This window comes from Meles meles, chromosome 18 (assembly GCF_922984935.1).
Source record: "Meles meles chromosome 18, mMelMel3.1 paternal haplotype, whole genome shotgun sequence".
NCBI classification, from domain to species: domain Eukaryota; kingdom Metazoa; phylum Chordata; class Mammalia; order Carnivora; family Mustelidae; genus Meles; species Meles meles.
In genome coordinates, this window is record NC_060083.1 from 26,806,557 (window position 1) to 26,827,131 (window position 20,575).

The 20,575-nt window shown below is 45.2% G+C and overlaps 1 protein-coding gene and 1 pseudogene across 3 annotated transcripts in view; one reads left to right on the forward strand and one right to left on the reverse strand.

Moving 5' to 3' along the window:
• AP2B1 (adaptor related protein complex 2 subunit beta 1) overlaps nucleotides 1-17,398 on the forward strand; it is a 127,542-nt gene extending 110,144 nt beyond the window's left edge. For all 3 annotated transcript variants that reach the window (XM_045985063.1, XM_045985065.1, XM_045985066.1), the window contains 4 exons: nucleotides 2,927-3,011; nucleotides 3,956-4,042; nucleotides 10,058-10,212; nucleotides 16,935-17,398. In XM_045985063.1, the coding sequence (XP_045841019.1) occupies nucleotides 2,927-3,011; nucleotides 3,956-4,042; nucleotides 10,058-10,212; nucleotides 16,935-17,009 (402 nt within the window). In that variant the 3' untranslated portion in view covers nucleotides 17,010-17,398. The remainder of the gene's footprint in view (nucleotides 1-2,926; nucleotides 3,012-3,955; nucleotides 4,043-10,057; nucleotides 10,213-16,934) is intronic.
• LOC123929428 lies at nucleotides 13,306-13,920 on the reverse strand (annotated as a pseudogene).
• Nucleotides 17,399-20,575: the final 3,177 nt, after the last annotated feature.

Consider the following 20,575-nt stretch of genomic DNA (forward strand, 5'->3'; position numbering starts at 1 on the left):
CTCTTGCTCACTCTCTCAAATAAAATCTTTAAAAAAAAAAATCAGTAATATAATCCCCCAGAGGACAAAGATTGTATTTTCTGTATTCTTCGTTGTATCTCAAATGCTTGGGATATAGTAAACCTTAATGAACGTTTGAATGACTGGCACATTGTGAAATAGGACGGCTTTTTATTCAAAGATAATAGTAACGATAATCACTTGCATTTCACCTAAGACCTTTCTATAACCTAGACAGGGTCGCCTATACCATCCAGTTTTCTCTTCTGAATAACTCTGCAGAGCCTGGCACTACCTCAAGATCTTCTTGGTGTGTTTATCTGAAGTAACAGTTCTCTTCATTGCTGAGTACCAGATGAATTAGAAAATACCTCTTTCCCGGCAGCCCACAACTGATATAAATCTTTCTGAGTGGTGCTCTAGTACATCTAAAAGGGTGTTTGAGGACCTCTTTCCTGGGGTTAGTTACTCCGCTTATATTTACCAGACTCAAGCTTTTCGAGAATCTGCCATCTGGGCATCAGATTATGGGACATAGGTCAGAAACTCCTAGTGGACTGGTAATTGAAAAGCCTAAGTTACAAAGAAAGGAATTTGATGGGTTCTTCTGGGAGAGAAAAGAGAAAGATGGGGTCACGTAGACATAAGCACATTACGAAGAGGAGCTAAAGGTGCTGTTGAAGCTGGGGCAGATGAGCTGATGAGCACAAAAGAACTGGAAGTACTTCAAAAAAGGATATTTGGATCCGATAGCCAAAGTTTTGGTAAAAAGCTAGTTATGCTGTTGAAGTGTAGACAGTGGCCCTGAAGGGGCAGGGGGATAGCAATTTTTTACTTTATTTGCTTAGAACAAAATAAAAAAGAAATAGACACGGTTACTGATTATAGGACTTGCCCAGAGAAACGTTTTCCAGTGGTGCCAAGACCGTAGATGGGAGAGTCATTAGTGACAGAAACCAGTGGGAAGTGGTGGTTTAGAGCAGTTCGCCTCCTCCTCCTCCTCCCCCTTCGTACAGTTTGTGGTTTTTGTAATCTGTTGCAGTGAACCTGCCTGTCTCGGTATATTCACCAATCAGTGTCACCCCTAAATAAAAGTACTTAGTGTAGCTTTTTAGAACTGCAAACAACATGTTCTGAGCTGAAAGGGCTGGTGTAGAATCACAGCCTACCTAAGTCAGAACCGCATCTTGTGAAGAGAGGTTGCATTTCTTCGCTTGTACCTTTCCTTCTTCTAGTCGTCAGATTTAACAGTGGTTGACCCAGCAAGCTTTTTCCAACTGTAGGACTTGAAAAATAAGATTTTATAAAAGAGGGTGCCTGGGTGGCTCAGTGAGTTAAAGCCTCTGCCTTCAGCTCAGGTCACAATCCCAGGGTCCTGGAATCGAGCCCCACATCAGGCTCCCTGTTCAGTGGGGAGCCTGCTTCCCCTCTTCTCTCTCTCTCTCTGCCTCTCTACTTGTGATCTCTGTCAAATAAATAAATAAAATCTTAAAAAAAAAAAGATTTTATAAGAAACAACTTTAAAACTTGTATCTAGGAAGGGAGCAGGGGTGCTGTATGGCACCATTTACTTTCGGAAAGAGGAAGAAATAAAGGTTTAGAGTCAAATTTGCATTTGATCCTGGTTCTGTGCACTAGCACTGTGACTCTGGATGTTAATCTCTCTGAATCTCTGTTCCTCATCTGCAAAATAAAAGTGGAGTGACACCCACTTTGGGATATTAATAATGCGAATTAGAAGTAATATCATTAGGGGCGTCTGTGTGGCTCAGTGGGTTAAGCCTCTGCCTTTAGCTCAGGTCGCGATCTCAGGGTCCAGGATCGAGCCCCGCATCAGGCTCTCAGAGCCTGCTTCCTTCTCTCTGCCTGCCTTTCTGCCTACTTGTGATCTCTCTCTCTCTCTGTCAAGTAAGTAAATAAAATCTTAAAAAAAAAACAAAAAAGAAGTAATGTCATTAATAGTAAGTGGTAACAGGAGCTTCTATTAATAACTGTAGAAACAGGACGCCTGGGTGGCTCAGTGGGTTAAAGCCTCTGCCTTCGGCTCAGGTCATGATCCCAGGGTCTTGGGATAGAGCCCCACATCGGGCTCTCTGCTCCGCAGGGAGCCTGCTTCCTCCTCTCTCTCTGCCTGCCTCTCTGCCTAGTTGTGATTTCTCTCTGTCAAATAAATAAAATATTTAAAAAAAAAAAAAACTGTAGAAACAATAATTCAGTGGGTTATTCTTTTTTTTTTTTTTAAGATTTTATTTGTTTGTAAAAAAAAAATGATTTTAGGGGCACCTGGGTGGCTCACTGGGTTAAGCCTCTGCCTTCTGCTCAGGTCATGATCTCAGGGTCCTGGGATCGAGCCCCGCATGGGGCTCTCTGCTCGGCGGGGAGCCTACTTCCTCCTGTCTCTCTGCCTGCCTCTCTGCCTACTTGTGATCTCTCTCTCTCTGTCAAATAAATAAATAAAATCTTTTTTTTTAAAAATGATTTTGTTTGTTTGACAGAAATCACAAGTGGGCAGAGAGGCAGGCGGGGGGGGGGAAGCAAGCTCCCCGCCAAGCAGAGAGCCCGATGTGGGGCTCAATCCCAGGACCCTGGGATCATGACCTGAGCTGAAGGCAGAGGCTTCAACCCACTGAGCCACCCAGGCGCCCCTCAGTGGGTTATTCTTGATGCAGAACTTGTGTCCTCAGTTTCTCCCTCCGGGGGCTCCTTCTAGAAAGAGGTGGAGTTGCAGGTTCTCACAGCGCTCCGACAGTAGAATGAGTAAGGATGTGCTTTTCAGCATATGGGCTGGTAGGTCTTGGTCTGGGGAGTCCTGAACTGTCTAAGAGAGGAAAGAAATAGAGTGATATATTTCCAGATACATACTGCCCTTTCCTTCCTACCTGGCTTCCTGTGATGTCCTAATTTTCCCTCATTACTTTCCTGGCAGGTGGCTGTGAAAAACAATATTGATGTCTTTTACTTCAGCTGCCTCATCCCACTCAATGTGCTTTTTGTAGAAGATGGCAAAATGGGTAAGTACGTCCTCCTGTCCTTCTGCCAAATATACCATTGCCCTTCCTCTGAATGTCAGGCAGAGCATAACCCAGAAGTACAAGTTCTTTCGAGACTTTTAAAAAGGCGGGGTGGGGAGGAGTGGGGTTAAGGCTAAAGGTCTAATACTTGCTGATCATATGGATTCTCGTGAGTCACAGTTGATCTTGCCTTGCTATTGGTCTCTGTATCACATTGCCAGTTACCTGAATACTCCAGTCACACCAGCACAGAGTCAGTGGTTTGGTGACAAGGAGATGTGGATTTGAATCTCACCTTGGCTGTGTATTCACTGTGTGATTGTGACAAGGTGCTTAGCTTTTCTGAGTCTCCGTTTCCAAGTTGCAAAACAGAAATTGTTATTGTAAAAGCTGGATGAGGTAATACATGCAAGTTGAGCACTTAGCCAGCCCTGTACTAAGTTCTTACTGTCTCAAAATAAGAATTCAGTAATCTGTAGTAAACATCAGTCCGCCCCATGTGGTTATTGATGTTTCTCTCTTCTCTTACTTACGAAACTGCCAGCTGATAAAACTGCTTATACTGGTACATATTAAGTCTATTGGTACTGAATTGATCTCTTACAGTGGCTCTTTGGGTAGGCAGGACAGATGTAATTATATATGATGAAATTAAGGATCAGAAAGATTAGAAGACTTACCCAAAGTCATGACATAGGAAAACAGTGGAGCCAAGACTAAACCCGAGATGTGAGCGTCTTCTGGTGTATCTTACTGCTGCTGATACGAGAATACTTGATGTGGAACGTAGCACCTCTGCATGGCTGAGAATTGGCTCCAGTTCCAGGCCGCTCCTGGATGTACTGTAGAGCCAGCACTCTGAAAGAGAAATGGTGTAAGGTGCCAGAAATCAGAATATCGACAGACTGTGCACACCCTTCCTTTCCCTCTGTTTCCCTATACAGAGCGCCAGGTCTTCCTTGCCACATGGAAGGATATTCCCAATGAAAATGAACTTCAGTTTCAGATTAAGGAATGTCATTTAAATGCTGGTGAGTAATGACTGAATTTCATGTGCATCTTATTAGATATTTGACAATTTTGTCTTTACTTACCTCTTCTTTCCACATCTGCCTGTTTCTGGTGGGTGTATGGTAGATATTCGACCTGTAAACTTCTCTTTAAAAACTTGAGGTGTTTTGATGTAGGTGCTAGACTACTTCCAAGCTGACAGATTCAGAAACAAACTAGGATGGGTCCATCCACCGCGTTCTTCAGTAGTCAGACTGGTGTTAGTCGTGTACGTGCGCACCGTGTCCTCTGGGGAGTCTCCGTGGCTGAAGCGCCAGTTGAGGTGTAAACCCTCCTGGGAATTAAAAGGACTCTCTCCTCTATCAGCCTGTGGTATTGGAAGAAAGGGAACTCTCTGAGATCCTTAGGTAGAATCTTGTGTTTGTTACTAAACAAAAAATACATCATAGTTGATTAAATTAGCTTTTTTTTTCTTTAACTTGCCTTGTATCAGCTTTCATAGGATGATACTAACCTCTTTAGTCATCATTAAAAAGCCCCAGACCGTTCTGTAGTTCATTTTATTACCATAATAGAACATCAAAGCAGTAACCCAAGAGGAGAAATAGTAGCTATCAGTCCCTAGAGCTTGATAGTGATAGGGCTGGTTTCACGAAGTTTCCTCAGGAATCCAAGGGCCCTGAGCTCCACATTGTCCTGCCTTTTGGTCCTAGTCGCTCTTTTTTGAGACTAGTACACAGCCTTCTGAGTTGGAATGAAAATGAGCTTTGGTGCTTAGTCAGTACCTTCTCTTTTATTCTCTCTTATTGATTTCCTCCTTGTGTGTTGGTGGTTCTCGTGTGGGGTTTTTGGCGTGCTGCCATCCCAGTGTCTTCAGAGCATAACCCTGGGAGGAAGAGGCAATATGGGACTATCGAGAAGGGGGAGAAACTCACAGTCCTCTCATTCCAGTCTTTTCTTTTTAACTGTCATCGTTTGGGGCTCTGCGATGTATTCATTCTCTGTGTTCAAACAAATCTTCTCTTACGGGGCTTCTCCTGAGCCCGTGGCGAGGTATCTGAGGAGATAGTCTTCTATAATTTCCATTGGAATAACTACTAAGTTGATTCTCTTCAGGAACACCACACATCTGCCTTCTTCCTAACATATTCTTGGTCTAGGTTTCTTACCCCGACTGATTATGTGTGTATGTTTATTAAACAAAACCTACATTTTTGCTGCATTTTCATCGAAAAATCATACTCAAACTGAGCTGCTTTTGGTGCCGTATTCTAGGTAGATAACAGTGTTATCTGCCCTCTCTGAGGCTCATGGTCAGTTACCACAAACCTCATGTCATGAGTGGAGGAGCTTGGGTAGCTTTCCGAGGTCAAAAGCTGTGCTGCAGGAAACTGTTAGCTGCAGAATCCGAAGTGGCTCCCAGTGAGAACCACAGCGGATCCTGTTAGAGAGGCAGCTGCCGTACCCGGTTTGGAAGAGACCCTTCATTGTAGTCATTCCTGTGGTAGCTGGTCCTATGGCAGCATTTCATGTATTGCTCTCCTGGGAACACTTCTCTCCCAAAGAATAGAAGGGGGTTCTGTGTCAGTGACAGCTGAGAAACGCAGCGTGTGATGGGCCTCTGCTGGAAGTTGCCATTGCAGGTGAGCACACATGAAAGCTGAGGAATCCGCCATTGAGGAAATCTGTTTAACTCATTGTGAACTGGGTTTATGGACCGTGGAATTTAAAACCACAAAATCTTATTTTTAATATCTTGTAGAACACCAGTGTTCCTTTTTTTTTTTTTTAAGGTTTTCTTTTTAAGTAATCTGCACCCACTGTGGGGCTCAGACTCACAACCCCGAGATCAAGAGTCGCACACTTCATTGACTGAGCCAGCCAGACGCCCCAACACCAGTGTTCCCTTGAGCATGATCTGGGAAACACTGGACTACAGAGAACAAAAAAAAAAGGCGCAGGATAATTGGAAAAAAGATTTGGTTTCAGACGTCCAGTATGAAAGGGAAATGCTTTTTCGAAAAGAAAAAAAAAAAGCTTGAATGACTGACGTTTGAGGGTTTTAGTCTGGCCTGCCAAAATAATAGAAAAGATCCCCCTCCTTCCAGATTGGAGTTCTGAACCCTTGTGGCACCTCGGTGTACATTTATGATCCTGCCAAAGAGGAGGTGTCTGGCCTTTCTCCCAGTGGGGCTGTGTCCTCTGCTGTAGCCTGGCACAGTTTCTTAGAGCAAACTCAGTTTTGATCAGTTCTGCCTTGGCTTCCTGCCAGTTCCTCACTGCCCTGGGTGCTCCAAATACCAACAAATTGGTTTCTCAGTGACACACCACTTTATGGCCACACCACACATGGAGTAGAAGGGCCATTTTTGCTTTCTCTGGGAGCCCAAAGCCATCATTTTCCCACACAAAGTCACTGCTAATCTTGCAGGACCACTTCCTGCAACTGATCTTTCTAGCGTTTCCTCTGCATCCACCCCAAGGTCTGGAGTGGCCTGGCCTTTATATTTCCTTCCAGTCCTGAGGCCTCTATTAACAGTATGTTTCCAGGTTTAGTGCCTTCTGATTCAACACCCTGGGTCTAGCTGGGAGCTAAAAATACCATCCTTTCCAGCTGATCTGCCCTAATCACAATAGCACCAACACTTTAAATAGCTTTTCTGTGCCAGAGTAGACGTTTGACAGATGGAACTAACGCTTTGGGGGCTGTAGGAAGTCACAGGCTTTAAGGACTTTACCAACCTAGCCTTCTGCCTTTACTTTTGCTCTTCGATTTCTTTCTAGAGAAGAAACAAGAAACCCTCTTTCCAAGCCTTAATAATTAATCAGATCTGAATAGAAAGGTATGTATGATATCTATGTACTTGTGGGACCACTAGTTGTGTAAATACTAGAAAATTTTAAATCTTGAAGGCACTAACGTATGGGCCGCCCTGCTTCCTAGCCTTGTCATCTCTATTGGTGTTGAGTTCTGCATGAATCTGTTCTGCAGCCTACCATGATTGCTACGTGTGGGGTTAGCATGTGTCGGGGACCACTGTCTTAACTGCACAAGAACTAGTTGCAGCTCTCGAAAGGAATCTTGCAGGCACGCAGTCTACAAGCCCGTTTGTTTTTTGTTTATTCTGAAAAGCTCCGGGGCATATTGTGTCTATAAGCACTAGTTAGGCACTATGGTAAGGGACAGATCTTTCTTCTAGTGTGGGGACTTAGGTAGGGGTGAGTTCTGTTTCTCTGTTTTGCTTTAATCCTATCTTGTGGAAGATTTCATAAATGAAATGCTTCGCTGGCCAGAATATAAATATAGTTTGGTTGCTCAAGCAGTAAATAGTGTTGTTTTTAACAGTCATGGTAGTTTTGGACTTGGTTGACCCCAAGTGCAAATATCCCCTTTCCATTCTCTAATACGAGTACCATCCCCCCTCCTGTTGCTTCTGGAAGAAGTGTGACCTTAGCTAAAGTAGGAAGATGAAGATCACATCCACACCTCCTCAGAGTTTAGGCCCCAAACTCAAAGATCCAGCTTTGGGAAAGAAGACAAATGAACCAGAAGAAATCACATCTGGAAGCAAATATAAACCTATTTGACATCTTTTCTTACTCTCTCCATTAGGGCACATCCCCATGTCTTTACATTTCCTTCTCATTCTCAGATTCTCACAACAGTGGTGAGATTACATATGATTTCCCTGAACTCCTGGGAAAAACTATATCTTGTCAAGAAGTGTATCCCAGTCAAGAGGCCTTTGGTTGTCTCAATCGGAAGAGCATGCGATTCTTGATCTCAGGGTCGAGAGTTCAGTCCTCACATTGGATGTAGAGATTACTAAAAATAAATAAGTAAATAAACTTTAAAAAAAAAAAAGTGTATACCAGCGTGGCTAGGAAACCTTACATCTGGTTCCCATCATCATTATTCTTAACAAGAACGTTTAGCATAGTCTGACTACTCTTTCATTTCTACATCCTCAAGCTCAAACCTAATGTCTAAGATTTATAAAAATTGACTCACACATACTTAGTTCTAGAGCCCTCCCTTCATTTAGTCTTCTGGTAGAAATCATATGTAGCCATTCAATAGGAGCAGAGCCAGGTCTCTGGCCAGAATATTTCCTAAATGTATTAAAGTTTACCTTCATTCAACTTTATTTTCCCTGACTATTTAACCTGTTTTCTAATTTTGGAAGGCTGAATGTGTTTGTGTGCTTCCGTTTCTTAGCCTATCCTCTCTTCCATAACTGGTGAAATGATGAGAAGTCTGTAGGAACCCGGGCTTTACTATACACACGGTCTAGAATGTGTCTGCGCCTGTGCAACAAGGTGGCTCTTCAGTAAAGAAAGGCTCCTGTGTGTGTCCTGTTTCTCGGAAATGGGCAAGAGCCTTGAAAGTTAGGATTGGCTTTTACAACTTAAAACAAGCCCCCATGGCTTAAAACAAGACAGTCCTATCAAAACGCATTCACCAAACTCCAGCTGGTGGCGTTGCCTAGCAACTCAGTCTAAGCGGCAAGAGCCCTTCATTATGGAAACCAAGGTGGCAGAACTGCCTGACCCCTGAGAAGGTGATTAAAAAGCACATGGAGACCCCCTCCTCCAACAGTATTGCATATAACGACCCTGAGGTGGACTTTCTAACTCCTCAAAGATAGTTGGTTCTTAAGCTATAGCTGCTCTGCTTGGTGTTGGTGAAAACCTTGGAGGAAAAGGCCAAGAGTCAAGTCACAAGTAAATGTGGTGCAGGTGTTTAGTGACTGGGCCCTCATGCCTCCTCCCCTGAGCTGTCGTTGGTTTGAATGTGGGAAAAAGACACGAGAGCAAGAGCTGCAGGGGCTTCCAGTGCCTGTGGCAGCACATCGATCTCGGCATCTCCAACCCTGGAGTCGGAGGCTTCTTCACAGGTGTCGATGGCAAGTGCCCATTGTGCCCCTGGTACCGGGGGGAAGCACAGTGATGAGAAACTCCAGGATCCCTGTGCTCAGAGAGCTGCTGCTCTCGGAGAGCAGAGAGGCCAGCCATCACTGCATCCTTTTTCCAGAGAGCATACCAGACTAGGACGGATTTTTATGTGGAGAATTACTGAAGTCAGCACGAGAAATTTAGAATTCTCATCAGAAATGAACATTCTAAGCTATCCAAAAAGAAGCAGTGTTTGCCGTCTCTATTCTCTGCGTTTCTTTCTCTGATGATTTGGCATCTCTCCTCTTAGCAGTGAGAGAGCAAGGAGAGTGAAATGACCTTTCATTCCAGACTTTCATATCTCTTTGACGTGGTAGTCACAGGGAGGACCCCAAACACCAACCTGTTGTCACCCTGGGTTGGTGACTCCAAAAGCTTCTGCTGTGACTAGCAGCCCCAGCTCAGGGTATATAGAGCTTGGTGGCAGTCATCTTTGGTTGAGACTTTTTCTTTATACTTTTGGAGGCATGATATTCCCTACAGGCTTAAGAAATGATTTACTGCTTAAAAAAAAAAGAATTCTTAAGCATCCAGGGTAAGAAATTTGACTTGCAGGATTTCTGCCACTCTGTGCCCTTTTCTGATCCTGGCAATTGAGGCCAGAGTGGCTCACGGTGAAGTAGCAGCGACTTGGGGAGTCAGTGTGGATTTGAGCACCAGTCTGTGTATCCCTGTAGCTCTGGGATCGGCTTCTGGAAACGAACACCTACACACTAGTCCCTATGGCACCACACATACACCCATTGCTGTCTTTGTCCACTTCGGAACATTTTTATCTGTCTAGCGCCTAGTTGAAGATGACCCACTCTGCTGACCCACCATAATCTCCACAGGTAATGTTTACGCTCGTTTGTAGTTGCACCTTCCTCTCTTTTCTGTCCTGGAATCTGTTAGGCGCCTCAAGAGCCTCTTCCTCACCCTGCGCTGTTGTGGGAGCAGGGCTGTCTGAAATGTGTGCGTGCGCGTACGCGACGGCACGTCTCCGGGGACTGTGTGCACGTAGCTCGTACGGATGTCAGGAAAGCATGTTTGTTTGATATTTTAACTGAAGGTGTGGAATTTTTAATCTCTGTTTCTAGACACTGTTTCCAGCAAATTGCAAAACAACAATGTTTATACTATTGCCAAGAGGAATGTGGAAGGGCAGGACATGCTGTACCAATCCCTGAAGCTCACTAATGGTATTTGGATTTTGGCTGAGCTACGTATCCAGCCAGGAAACCCAAATTATACGGTAAGTCCTTTCTCGAGGTAGATGGGTTCGAGGAGGGAGGTAAGAGCCCTTTCATTTTTTCTAGCCTGGTGGAAAGACCTGGAAGAGGTGCTTCAGACCCCAGATAGCCAAAACAAGCAGTTGGTAAAGAAGTCCCCAGTGACCTTCTCTAAGGAGTGCTGTAGACTTCCCTGGTGTTTGCTGAGTGACTCGCAGTACTCACCTAGCATTTCTGTGCATATGGTGCTCTAACAAGCTGCTCAGAGGGCTGTCTCCATAGCTCATTTCCAGAAGGCCTTCTTTCCTGCTTTAGAGTTCATGATCTAAGGCTGTCAGAGTCCTAGACACATGAGCCCTTTTTTAGCCACATTGTATGCCCCGAAGACCCTGCTGAGAAAGGTGAGGCAAAACTGGGGCACACCTTTGGAAGACGACAAGGGGACTGTAGTTGGGAAAACTCTTTTAGGATCATACTGGACCAAAATTGAAATCTGGCAATATTTTTAGAGCAGGAGCGATTGCCTTGAGCAACAAAGACTACACTGCAGGCACCGGACGTGTGTTTGCCGTTGTGAAGTGTGATATCCCAATAGGACGCTGCCTGTCATTGCCTGTTGTAAAATAAAAGCCCTTGAGATGGGACAATATCTTCTTCTTTGGTTATCTTTGAAGCTTCTGTAGGCTGTTTTGAAGCAAGGGACAGAAGAGAATACCGTTCAGTATTGAATGGCTGAACAGGAGACTAAGGGGGCATGTTAGCCATTTAGCTAAGAAAAGCCTGTGACCGCATTCCTTAATTTTAACAGCCAAGTCTGTTTTCATTAGCATTCATCAAGGGAATAGTACCACCCAGAACTGAGAATTCTTGGTGTTTTCCCCACTAGTTCCCTCCCTTGAAGTAGCTGGGAAAGTGTGTGTGCGCGCATGTGCGCACACGTGCTTGGTCCTGTCAGGCTAGGTTTTTGTGAGTGGGGAACTTCAGGCTTCCTCCATGAAGTAGACACTCCTCCCACCCACCTTGTCCTCCAACAGTCTTGTCTTTTTTGGAAAGAAAATCCCCATCATTTACTTTGAGTTCCCTAAGAAAGGAAAAAGCCCTTCTGTGCTGTTCTTGGAAGGGCAGGTCTTCACTATAAAATCAAGGTTTTGTAAAATAACTCCCATTTTCTTCCTTAGAAATGTGCTCAGAGAGAGAGAGAGAGAGAGTGTGTGTGTGTGTGTGTGTGTGTGTGTGTGTGTGTGTGTGTGTTTTGTTTTATCATCCATTTTATTGTATACAGTCTTTCATCTCAGCTAAGTTAAAGAAGCATGATTACTCCTAGTTTGCAGATGAGGAAACCAAAGTTGAGAATGTTAACGACTTGGAGCACCTGTGTGGCTCAGTTAGTTCAGGCGTCTGACTCTTGCTTTCAGCTCATGTTATGATCTCAGGCTTTTGAGATCAAGCCCCATGTTTGGCTCCGTGCTGCTGGGCTTGGAGTCTACTTAAGATTCTCTCCCTCTCCCTCTAATCACCCTCTCTCCTGCTCTCTTTTTTTTTTTTTTTTTTAAGGGGGGGCACCTGGGTGGCTCAGTGGGTTAAGCTTCTTCCTTCAGCTCAGGTCATAATTTCAGGGTCCTGGGATCGAGCCCACATCGGGCTCTCTGCTCAGCAGGGAGCCTGCTTTCCCTCCTCTCTCTCTGCCTGCCTCTCTGCCTACTTGTGATCTCTCTCTGTCAAATAAGTAAGTAAAATCTTTTTAAAATAAATAATAAAAAATTTAAATTTAAAAAAGGAACGATTAGCAACTTGTTCAAGATCGTGTAGTTTGTTGGTAGGTGTGTTATGCTTAGACTTCAGGCTACCTCTTGACCTTTCCTACAGTATTCATTGTAAGGATAATGAGAATTTTGAGAAGGACCTCTTAGTCACTGTCTTAAATATAATTTGGTTAATTTTTTTTCTTTTAAGGATTTTATTTATCTATTTGACAGAGGAGAGACACAGTGGGAGAGGGAGAAGCAGGCTTCCTGCCGAGCAGGGAGCCCAATGCGGGACTTCATCCCAGAACCCAGGGTCATGACCTGACCCGAAGGCAGACGCTTAACAAGCCACCCCTGTTTAAAATTTTTAACTTTTTATTTTGAAATAATATGAGACCCACAAAAAAAGTTTTTAAATGGTTCCAAGTTCCCATGTATCTTTCACTCAGTTTTCCCCATTGATGACATCTTACACACCCATAGTACATTTTCTTTCTTCTTGTTCTTTTTTTTAAGCAGGCTCCGTGCCCAACATGGGGCTCTAACTCACGACCTGGAGATCGAGCGCTGCATGCTGTACCAGCTGAGCCAGCCAAGCACCCCCATAGTACATTTTCAAACAGGGGATTGATGTTGGTACAACACTATTAGCTAAACTATAGACCCTACTCAGATATTTCCAAGTCCTACATTACTATTTGTTGTTGCCGATGGTGGCGGTCGGGGAGCGTACAGCACCGTGCAGTCTTACCACACGTGTGTAGACTTAGATAACCACCACCACTGGCAGGACATAGAACCGTTCCAGCACCACGGACATTCCTTCTTCCTCCTCTCCCTTTATAGGCTCTCACACAGCCCTAAGACCTGGCAACCACTGATGTTTTCTCCATTACTATACTTTTGTCATTTTATGAGTGCTATATAAATTTAAATTCTTACAGTATGGAGTCTTTTTTGAGATTTTTTTCCCCCCATTTAGAACTGTACTCTTGACATTTATCCAGGTCATTAATAAGTATCTAAAGTTCTTTTTTATGACCAAGTAGTAGTCTCCCATATGGGTGTACAACAGCTTATCCATTCAACTGTTGAAAGACATTTCTTCCCCTATATATGTATTTTTTTCCATTTTAATAGGCTTTTTTTTTTTTAAAGATTTTATTTATTTATTTGGTAGAGAGAGAGATCACAAGCAGGCAGAGAGAGAGGAGGAAGCAGCCTCCCCGCTGAGCAGAGAGCCCAATGCGGGGCTCGATCCCAGGACCCTGAGATCATGACCTGAGCCGAAGGCAGAGGCTTTAACCCACTGCGCCACCAAGGCGCCCCCCATTTTAATAGTTTTTAATTACAGTCATACATAAGATTACTCTATTCCTGCTTCTTCTCAGTTGTTTCATCTTTATATTTGCCCTTTTCCTTTCCTGCTTGGTGAGACTTGGCTTTCTGCTCAAGGATCTTTTTGCAGTCTTTGTACAGTTAGAGTCTAGTGCTAACCCCCTTGCCAGGGTGAGTGCCCCCGTGGATGGTGTGCTGTCCGCCGTTTCCTGCTCTACTCATTCAGTGTGGATGACGTATTTCTTCCTGTAAACCTGGACGACTTTGCCAATTTGCTGACCTCTGTACAGTGTCCTCACACAGCCTGTACTTCATCATGCTTTCGGATGGCCATGGATCTCACATTGTACTTCTGTCTCAGCTCTTTGGAAAGCGGGGAATACATCATCTTCCTGCAAATATGGGAGGGTGCACTGAAATGCCGTTTACGGTTCCTGCTCTGGTCAGAAGTCACAAAGGGATTGAACTTCATGTTGGTTGCTGGTGCTTCTGTGATGGCTGCAAAAGGAAAGGGCTGCCTATGTATTTTTTTTATTTTTATTTGAGATAATTACAGATTTGTGTGCAGTTGTAAGAAATAATCCAGTGGGATTTTGTCCTCATGATGCCTTTTTTTTAAGAGTATTTATTTGAGAGAGAGTAGGGGGAGAGGGAGAGGGAGATGGAGAATCTTAAGCAGACTGCCCACTGAGCACAGAGCCCGATGTGGGGCTTGATCTCACGACCCTGAAGTCATGACCTGAGCCAAAATCAGGAGTTGGATGCTTAACCCACTGAGCCACCCAGGTGCCCTGACTCCTGTTGCCTTTTTATAGCCACACCAACCTCCCCTCTTTCCTTATATTTATAAATGGTAAATTTGTTTATTCTTCCTTGCCCTCTTTCCTGTTTTCCATCCATATGGTGACTAGGTTCCTTCTGCCCACAGAACAATCCAAATTTTTCATCACAACATCTGATACAGACCTAATCCATTCCCCTAAATGGTGCTGCAGACTTCAGAATCCCTTGGGTCTATTCCCTTCCCTCTATCACCCTAAACATCCATTACAATATTGCTCTGTCTCCACTAGGTATTAAGGAGGAAAGCAATCTGGTTGAACCAGTACTAATGCAGGAGGACCAGTGGTCCCTTAGCCTCCTAAGAGGTTGATAAATCACTCCCCCCACCCTCCACCCAGTCCTTACTGTATTGAAATGTTTATCCTATAAGGATGAGGCCCCATCACTCCAAGTAACTACATCTTACTAGGAAAGATAACTTTGTCTCTGGTGGGAAAGTGCATTCCAGACTATAAACCAGAAGCAGATATGTTAAGTCCTTGGCTTACTTAGCCGTGAAAGGTGACTTTTCTTTCCTTGATGGGCCTAGAGGGGTGATAATTCCTGAGTGGTTGATATTAAAGATATCTCACATAAGGTCTCTATTCCCTTAGAAGCCATACAAAATGAGTCACAGAGTCCTAGCTTTTTAAGTCAAATTCTGTAGCTGCTTTGTTCTTATAATGTATGTTTCCCTTGTACTTGCTTCAGGATTTAGCAAGATCCTTCTTCTTTTCCTTTTTTTTTCCTTGTCTTGTGTTGTCTTTTTTCCTTTTTTTTGTAATTCATTCTAGCTTGTCTTAACTGTACTAGTTGGAAGGCAACGGATGAGTTTTAAGTCTAAACCCAACCCTTTGTTAAAGGTTGGCATGGCTTGGCGGGTTGGGGGTGGAGGGGAGTGGAGGAGCGTAGTATGATACAGGGGAGAGAGAGGGAGAGACTGATTCTTCCTCATCACCACCACCCCCGCCCCCTTCCAAAGAGCACCAGAAACTCAGAGTCCAGGTCTGATCAGTCCATGACCACTCCCCCTTCCTCCCATTGTTGGCCTTGGCAGATTGGACTTTTGTAGAGGAAGACATTTCCTTATCAGTCATGAACAACAACAACAACAAAAAGTCAGTCTCCCAACTGGTAGATCTTCAAGTATTGTTACAAAGATGTGGAAAAAATATTTTGGGGGAGAGGAACCACCCCTCTTTAGTCTAAGAGTTAACTCCCATAGGCTGTTCTTACTCTTTTTAGCTTCCTGTCCTCCTCTTCTTCTGAACCCACTTACTCTCCCACAAGAATTTTCCACAACAGTGACAGTAGAGAGGGTGTGGAGGAGGAGGTACAGAATTGCCTCTATAGGGAGCTTGAAAGTCAGGGACATGCCCATGGCTGCAGCTTTGAACGAAGTAGGGAGCTGTTTTCTATGCATATTTATATTCTTAAAGTAGTTGGGGTTTTTTTTGTTTGGGAGTGTGTGTGTGTGTGTTTACATTTGTCAGAATTGTCTTCCTGATTAATGTCAAGCAGCAACTTTGGAAGTGCCTTACGGACTGAATATTAAAGCTGTAAATAAATAGAGCCTCTTTTGATGTTCCTTTGTTTGGTTGGTTTTGTTTTTTGCCTTTTTTTTTTTTTTTTTTTTTAAAGCAATCTCTATGCCCAAGGTGGGGCAGGAACTCACAACTCTGAGATGAAGAATCACGTGCTCTACCAGCTGAGCTAGCCAGGCGCCCCTGTCCTTTGCATTTTTAAAATCTGACTTTAAGTTTTGAGGATGTGAGGCTTTTCAAGAAATTCAGGGCTGACCAATATCTTGATATTTTTGCCAAAAACAGTCTCAGCTTTTGTGTACTGTATGAAATCATCTGGTGTCTGAGAATAAAGAGGTAAAAGAATCTAAAATCTCATAGTGCTGCATCATGAAGGACAACTACTACCTGTCCTCCTCTGCCCTAACAGAGGAGGACAATGGTGTCAGTAATGCAGAAAGCAAACATTAAATTCTCTGGTTCTAAATGCTGTTTGCAGGTTTCTACTATTATGTAGTGTCGGTAATATTTTTCCTAATCTGATACAAAGATTTCAAATCTGGGTTTAAGTTTTGTGCTCGTTGACCCTCTAAGTGAAAACCTCAGTGTTCAGCAGTGAAATCGTTTTCAGTGTCTTTATGTTGGTTTGGTAACTGAGACGGGAGGAAGCGAGGGGGCAGAGGAGCAGCCTCAGGAGCGTCTGATTTGCCTGTTGGAGGAGGCAGCAAGTGTGTGAAGAAGCTGTTGCCATGAATCGCTGTCTGCGTACGTGAAGTCTCTCGTGTTCTTGTTTTCCTTCCCTAACAGCGTGTTTGGCGTCTTCGGTGTGAGACAGAAAGGACTAGTACCTTGGACGTACCGCACTTTTATTTCACTTGATCGTACATTCTGTTGAACCAGGCCTGACATAACTATCCCTGCCTGAGTGGGAGACTGGGGCAGGCAGCCGAAGTGACCACCAGCGAGTTAGGGTTTAGCCCTTCCCTTTTCATCTGGTAATAACCCCTGCGACTCTTAGCAAAGCCCTGAAGCAGCTCTTCCCCTATAGTCAGGGGTTTTGAAGTGTTTAGTATTAGTATTCCTAACCTCATGGACCCACAGAGAATGTAGGTGGAAACACAGCACAACTTGACACTGATTAAATTGACTATTTCAAGCCCACAGAACTTCTTAACAGAATCTCCTGGTTTGGCTTCTCCGTGACAGAAGCTCCTCTCTCTTTGAATCAGAAGGAGATTTTCTTGAATTGAGTCTTGGATACCTTTTGAGCTCATGCCAACCTCCATACTAATCTTCTTCTCCTTTTCCTCCTAACAGCTGTCGCTGAAGTGCAGAGCTCCTGAAGTCTCCCAGTACATCTATCAGGTCTACGACAGCATTTTGAAAAACTAATAGACTGGTCTGGGGCCCTCCGGCCACGCCGTGATTGGTGCAAAGCCAAGAACTCTTAACTGGAAGAAGTCGTATTGCCGTGTAGAATCTGAACCCAAACACACTGAGGCCGCCCACCAAGGTAGTGACTAGTCTAACCTGTGCTAACATTAGGGCACAACCTGTTGGATAGTTTTAGCTTCCTGTGAACATTTGTAACCACTGCTTCGGTCACGTCCCACCTCGTGCCGCCTGCCACTGCGATCTGTCCTTACTTGTGAGCTTCTCCGTAGTGTGCCAGTGGCTGGCATTTTTGAGTGTAGTTTGATATTTTGTAATTGAGAGCTCATTTCAAAAGCAGAAAAAGACAAAAAATATTAAAGCAAGGAAAAGTGTCACTGAAACATAAACTGCACTTTATTGTTTTATATTTTTGTACATATGAGAAGTAGAGGGAATAGCGTCCCTGATAGAAGGTGTTAAAACAACTGACCGCCAGGAACCGCACAGTCCTGGAGGAAGAGACGTGGTTCTTTGCCCACCCTGGGAGGGGTTCCTTATCCATGGCCACCTTGTCCCTCGTCATGGGTTTTCACTTTTTTTTCTCTCTCCAAACTCCCTTTCCTTGTGGTTCCACCTACCCCATGTTACCTCCTTTGATAGCTCTGCAGTTGGGAATGGGGGTCTTGTCAGGTGCATCAGGGGGCAGAATATAGGGCCTCTCAGTCCTACAGCTTAGAGAGATGAGAACTTACTACATTCCTTTCCCTTGATCTAACACACAGATCATGCTGACCAAGGAGTTTTCGTAGAGATGGGGAACAGGAACCAAAATGGGCTTCCCTCACTCCCTTGCCTGGATTTAATTTAATTCTCAGGTCCAATTCAGATCGAAAATCATGGTTTTAGTGTTGAAACAGACTTTAATAACACCAGCCCTGTTTTTCCTAAAATGGAAAAAGACAAAAGACAAAAAGCAAACAGATGTTAGCTGCCTGAGGCCTTTTAGCTGTTGGGGGGTGGGGACTTGGTCTCCTAAATCCCCATTAGTGTTGTTTTCACTACAGGAGTGTCTCGCTGATTTTCCTTTCTTCAATGCCTTTCTCTTGCCCTCTCCGTGTCTGCTCCTTTATGGCTCTTCTCATACTCCACACTGATTTTGGCACTCCATTCCTTTGCATCAGGTGGCAGCAGGGTATCTCTCTTCACTGGAAGGTACACCCAGATGCCAGAATAAGAGCATACACTTTCCCCACGTGCTCCTGGAGCCCCGGTTCCTGAGGCCAGCAGGGCGGGTGCCGATGAAGTGAGATGGGGTGCTCTTCGAGAGGTCACAGACTCACTCAATCCCATTAGCTTTCTGATCTGCCCTGTTACTTAGGCTCCACGGCAGTTGGGACCATCTCAGAGGGTCAGGCAGTCTTGTCCTCTCTCAGAAGGTGGGAGGTGTGAAATCCCCTTCCTTAACACTTCGGGTGTGTTTTGCCAAAGGACGCTTTGTGCCCAAAGCGCCAACTGTAGCAGTGTCCCCACTGTTACATCTCTGGGCACTTGTCACACTGCCTGGTACCCAGTATTCAGGATCCATGAACGTGACCGCTCTTAGCTGCCCCACACAAGTAACAGGCACTTTGGGGCCCAAAGGACTCACGTTGAACTCAGACCTCAGAGTGAGTCCAAGAAGAGGAATCCTAGAAAACAAGAGCAGGAGCCACCCCACGTTCAGTCATGTCTGAAATGACCCTGATTCATACTAGCTACAGAGCTTGGGGGGAGCAGGTCCACCAAAGCAGTTTCCTAAACCTTGAGATTCCACAAGAAGAATGACTGAGGCAGGGGTACGGGGAAGAGGGGAGGAACTCGCGTCCTGCACTCAGCATCCCTGAGGCATGTGGAGAATAGGAAGTAGCACAGGGCATATGTGTGTCGGGTGAGCAGGCTGGTAGTTTCCCTGTTGGCACATCATTCGTGGAGCCGGATGGACACAGGCAGTGAAGAAGGTTCACACTACAAATACCGTGTTCTCGTCTCAGAGCAAACTGCTGTTCCACAAGGAAGTGTATGTGTCATCTAAGCAGACAGAACAGTTTTATGCCAGAGTATGTCCCTCTGCCCCGACACGAGGCTTCTGCCAGCCTCCCCAGCAGCAGTGCGTAACCGCTGGCGGTCTCAGCTCACCTGCCTGAGCCAGTCCGGGAATTCTTCGCGCCGTGGGGAGGCTGCCCTGACTGGTTAGGAAGGGATTCTGTTCCGTGGAAGAGGACCTCTCTCCTGAAGAGACAGCACCTATTGCCTCCCCTGCAGCTTCCCTTTTGGTCCATGTCGAGTTCGGCCGAAGCGGGGAGGCGGAGTGGAGCCTGCCCTCCACTCTCTCCTCTGCCTTGGTTTGTCTTTGTAACGTCGGCTGGTGTCATACGAAGGGCAGGGAAGCACACACACACCCAGAACTCTTGCTGGTCAGAGATTCCCTGAGTGTCTATCCTCGCCCAACCCTGTTTAGTGTGTCTTGTGAAGCTTGGGACTCTGGAGAGAAATGGGAGTGGGAGGGGTAAACGGTGCCCCAAGAATGCTTATCATTCTTCGGTTGTTGGGCTCTGTTCTTGGGGAGGGTGGGGGTTGGGGGGAAGCTTGACCTTGTGTCTTCGTCAATAAATTCATTTACACAAAATGAAGTTTGTGGTGTATACTTTGCTTCCAGAACGGACACTCTGGGACACAACACTGCTGCCCAGGAGCGGGGTGGGGGCATTAAGAACCATACTACTAGAACTTTTCTTTTGGCTGCCCCAACCCTCCCAGGATTCAGCCAGATGAAATAAGATTGACCTGAGGAGGAATCCTGTACTTTTTGCAGAGGCTCCTGTTAACCAAGTCCCATACCGCCACCGCTGCCACCACAGGCGGGACCTGCTCGCGGGAGCCAGCTGCATTCCCTGGCAGGACCCCTGCTAGGGCCCCGGAAGCAGAGGCAGCACAGCAGAACCACTCACCAGTTTCCTGTTACTCAGGATGATTCGTCTCGAAATGTATAAAAGCTGCTGGGATCTGAACTTGGGCATCGTGTGTTCCCAAGTGAATAGAATTAAGGCTTGAAAGCAGGCTTCCCTAAGAGTTCAAGTCTAGTCACCTGTATCGCAGAAGCCCAGGACCCCGGTGGCATCAAGCTAGAGGCCCCACCCTGGATTCTGAGGAGCCACAGCCTCTGAAGTCTCGCAACCTGGAGTGGGGGAAGGAGGCTGAGGGATCCAACCCCAGATGCCCTCAGACTAGGACCCGAACCTGTCACCGCTAAAGTGATTGTGCATTAGCTGCTTTGCACGGTGCTCAGCAGTAGCTGCTTTCCTTACTTGGGTGTCCGACTCCATGAAAGAACTGTCTTTGGCAGCCAGCAACTGTTTGCTTGTCATCATGTTGCTGGGTTGCAGTTCGCTCAAGCTGAGACGGGAATGACACTTGGGAAGTAGCAGGGCCAGGGTTCGTCTTTGTTGAGGTTCAAAGTCAAAGAAATGAAGAGGGATGGGCCTTTCTGAAATCTATCTGGATTCACCAACTAAGAATGATACCAGGTTGGGCAAACTCTCAAGACA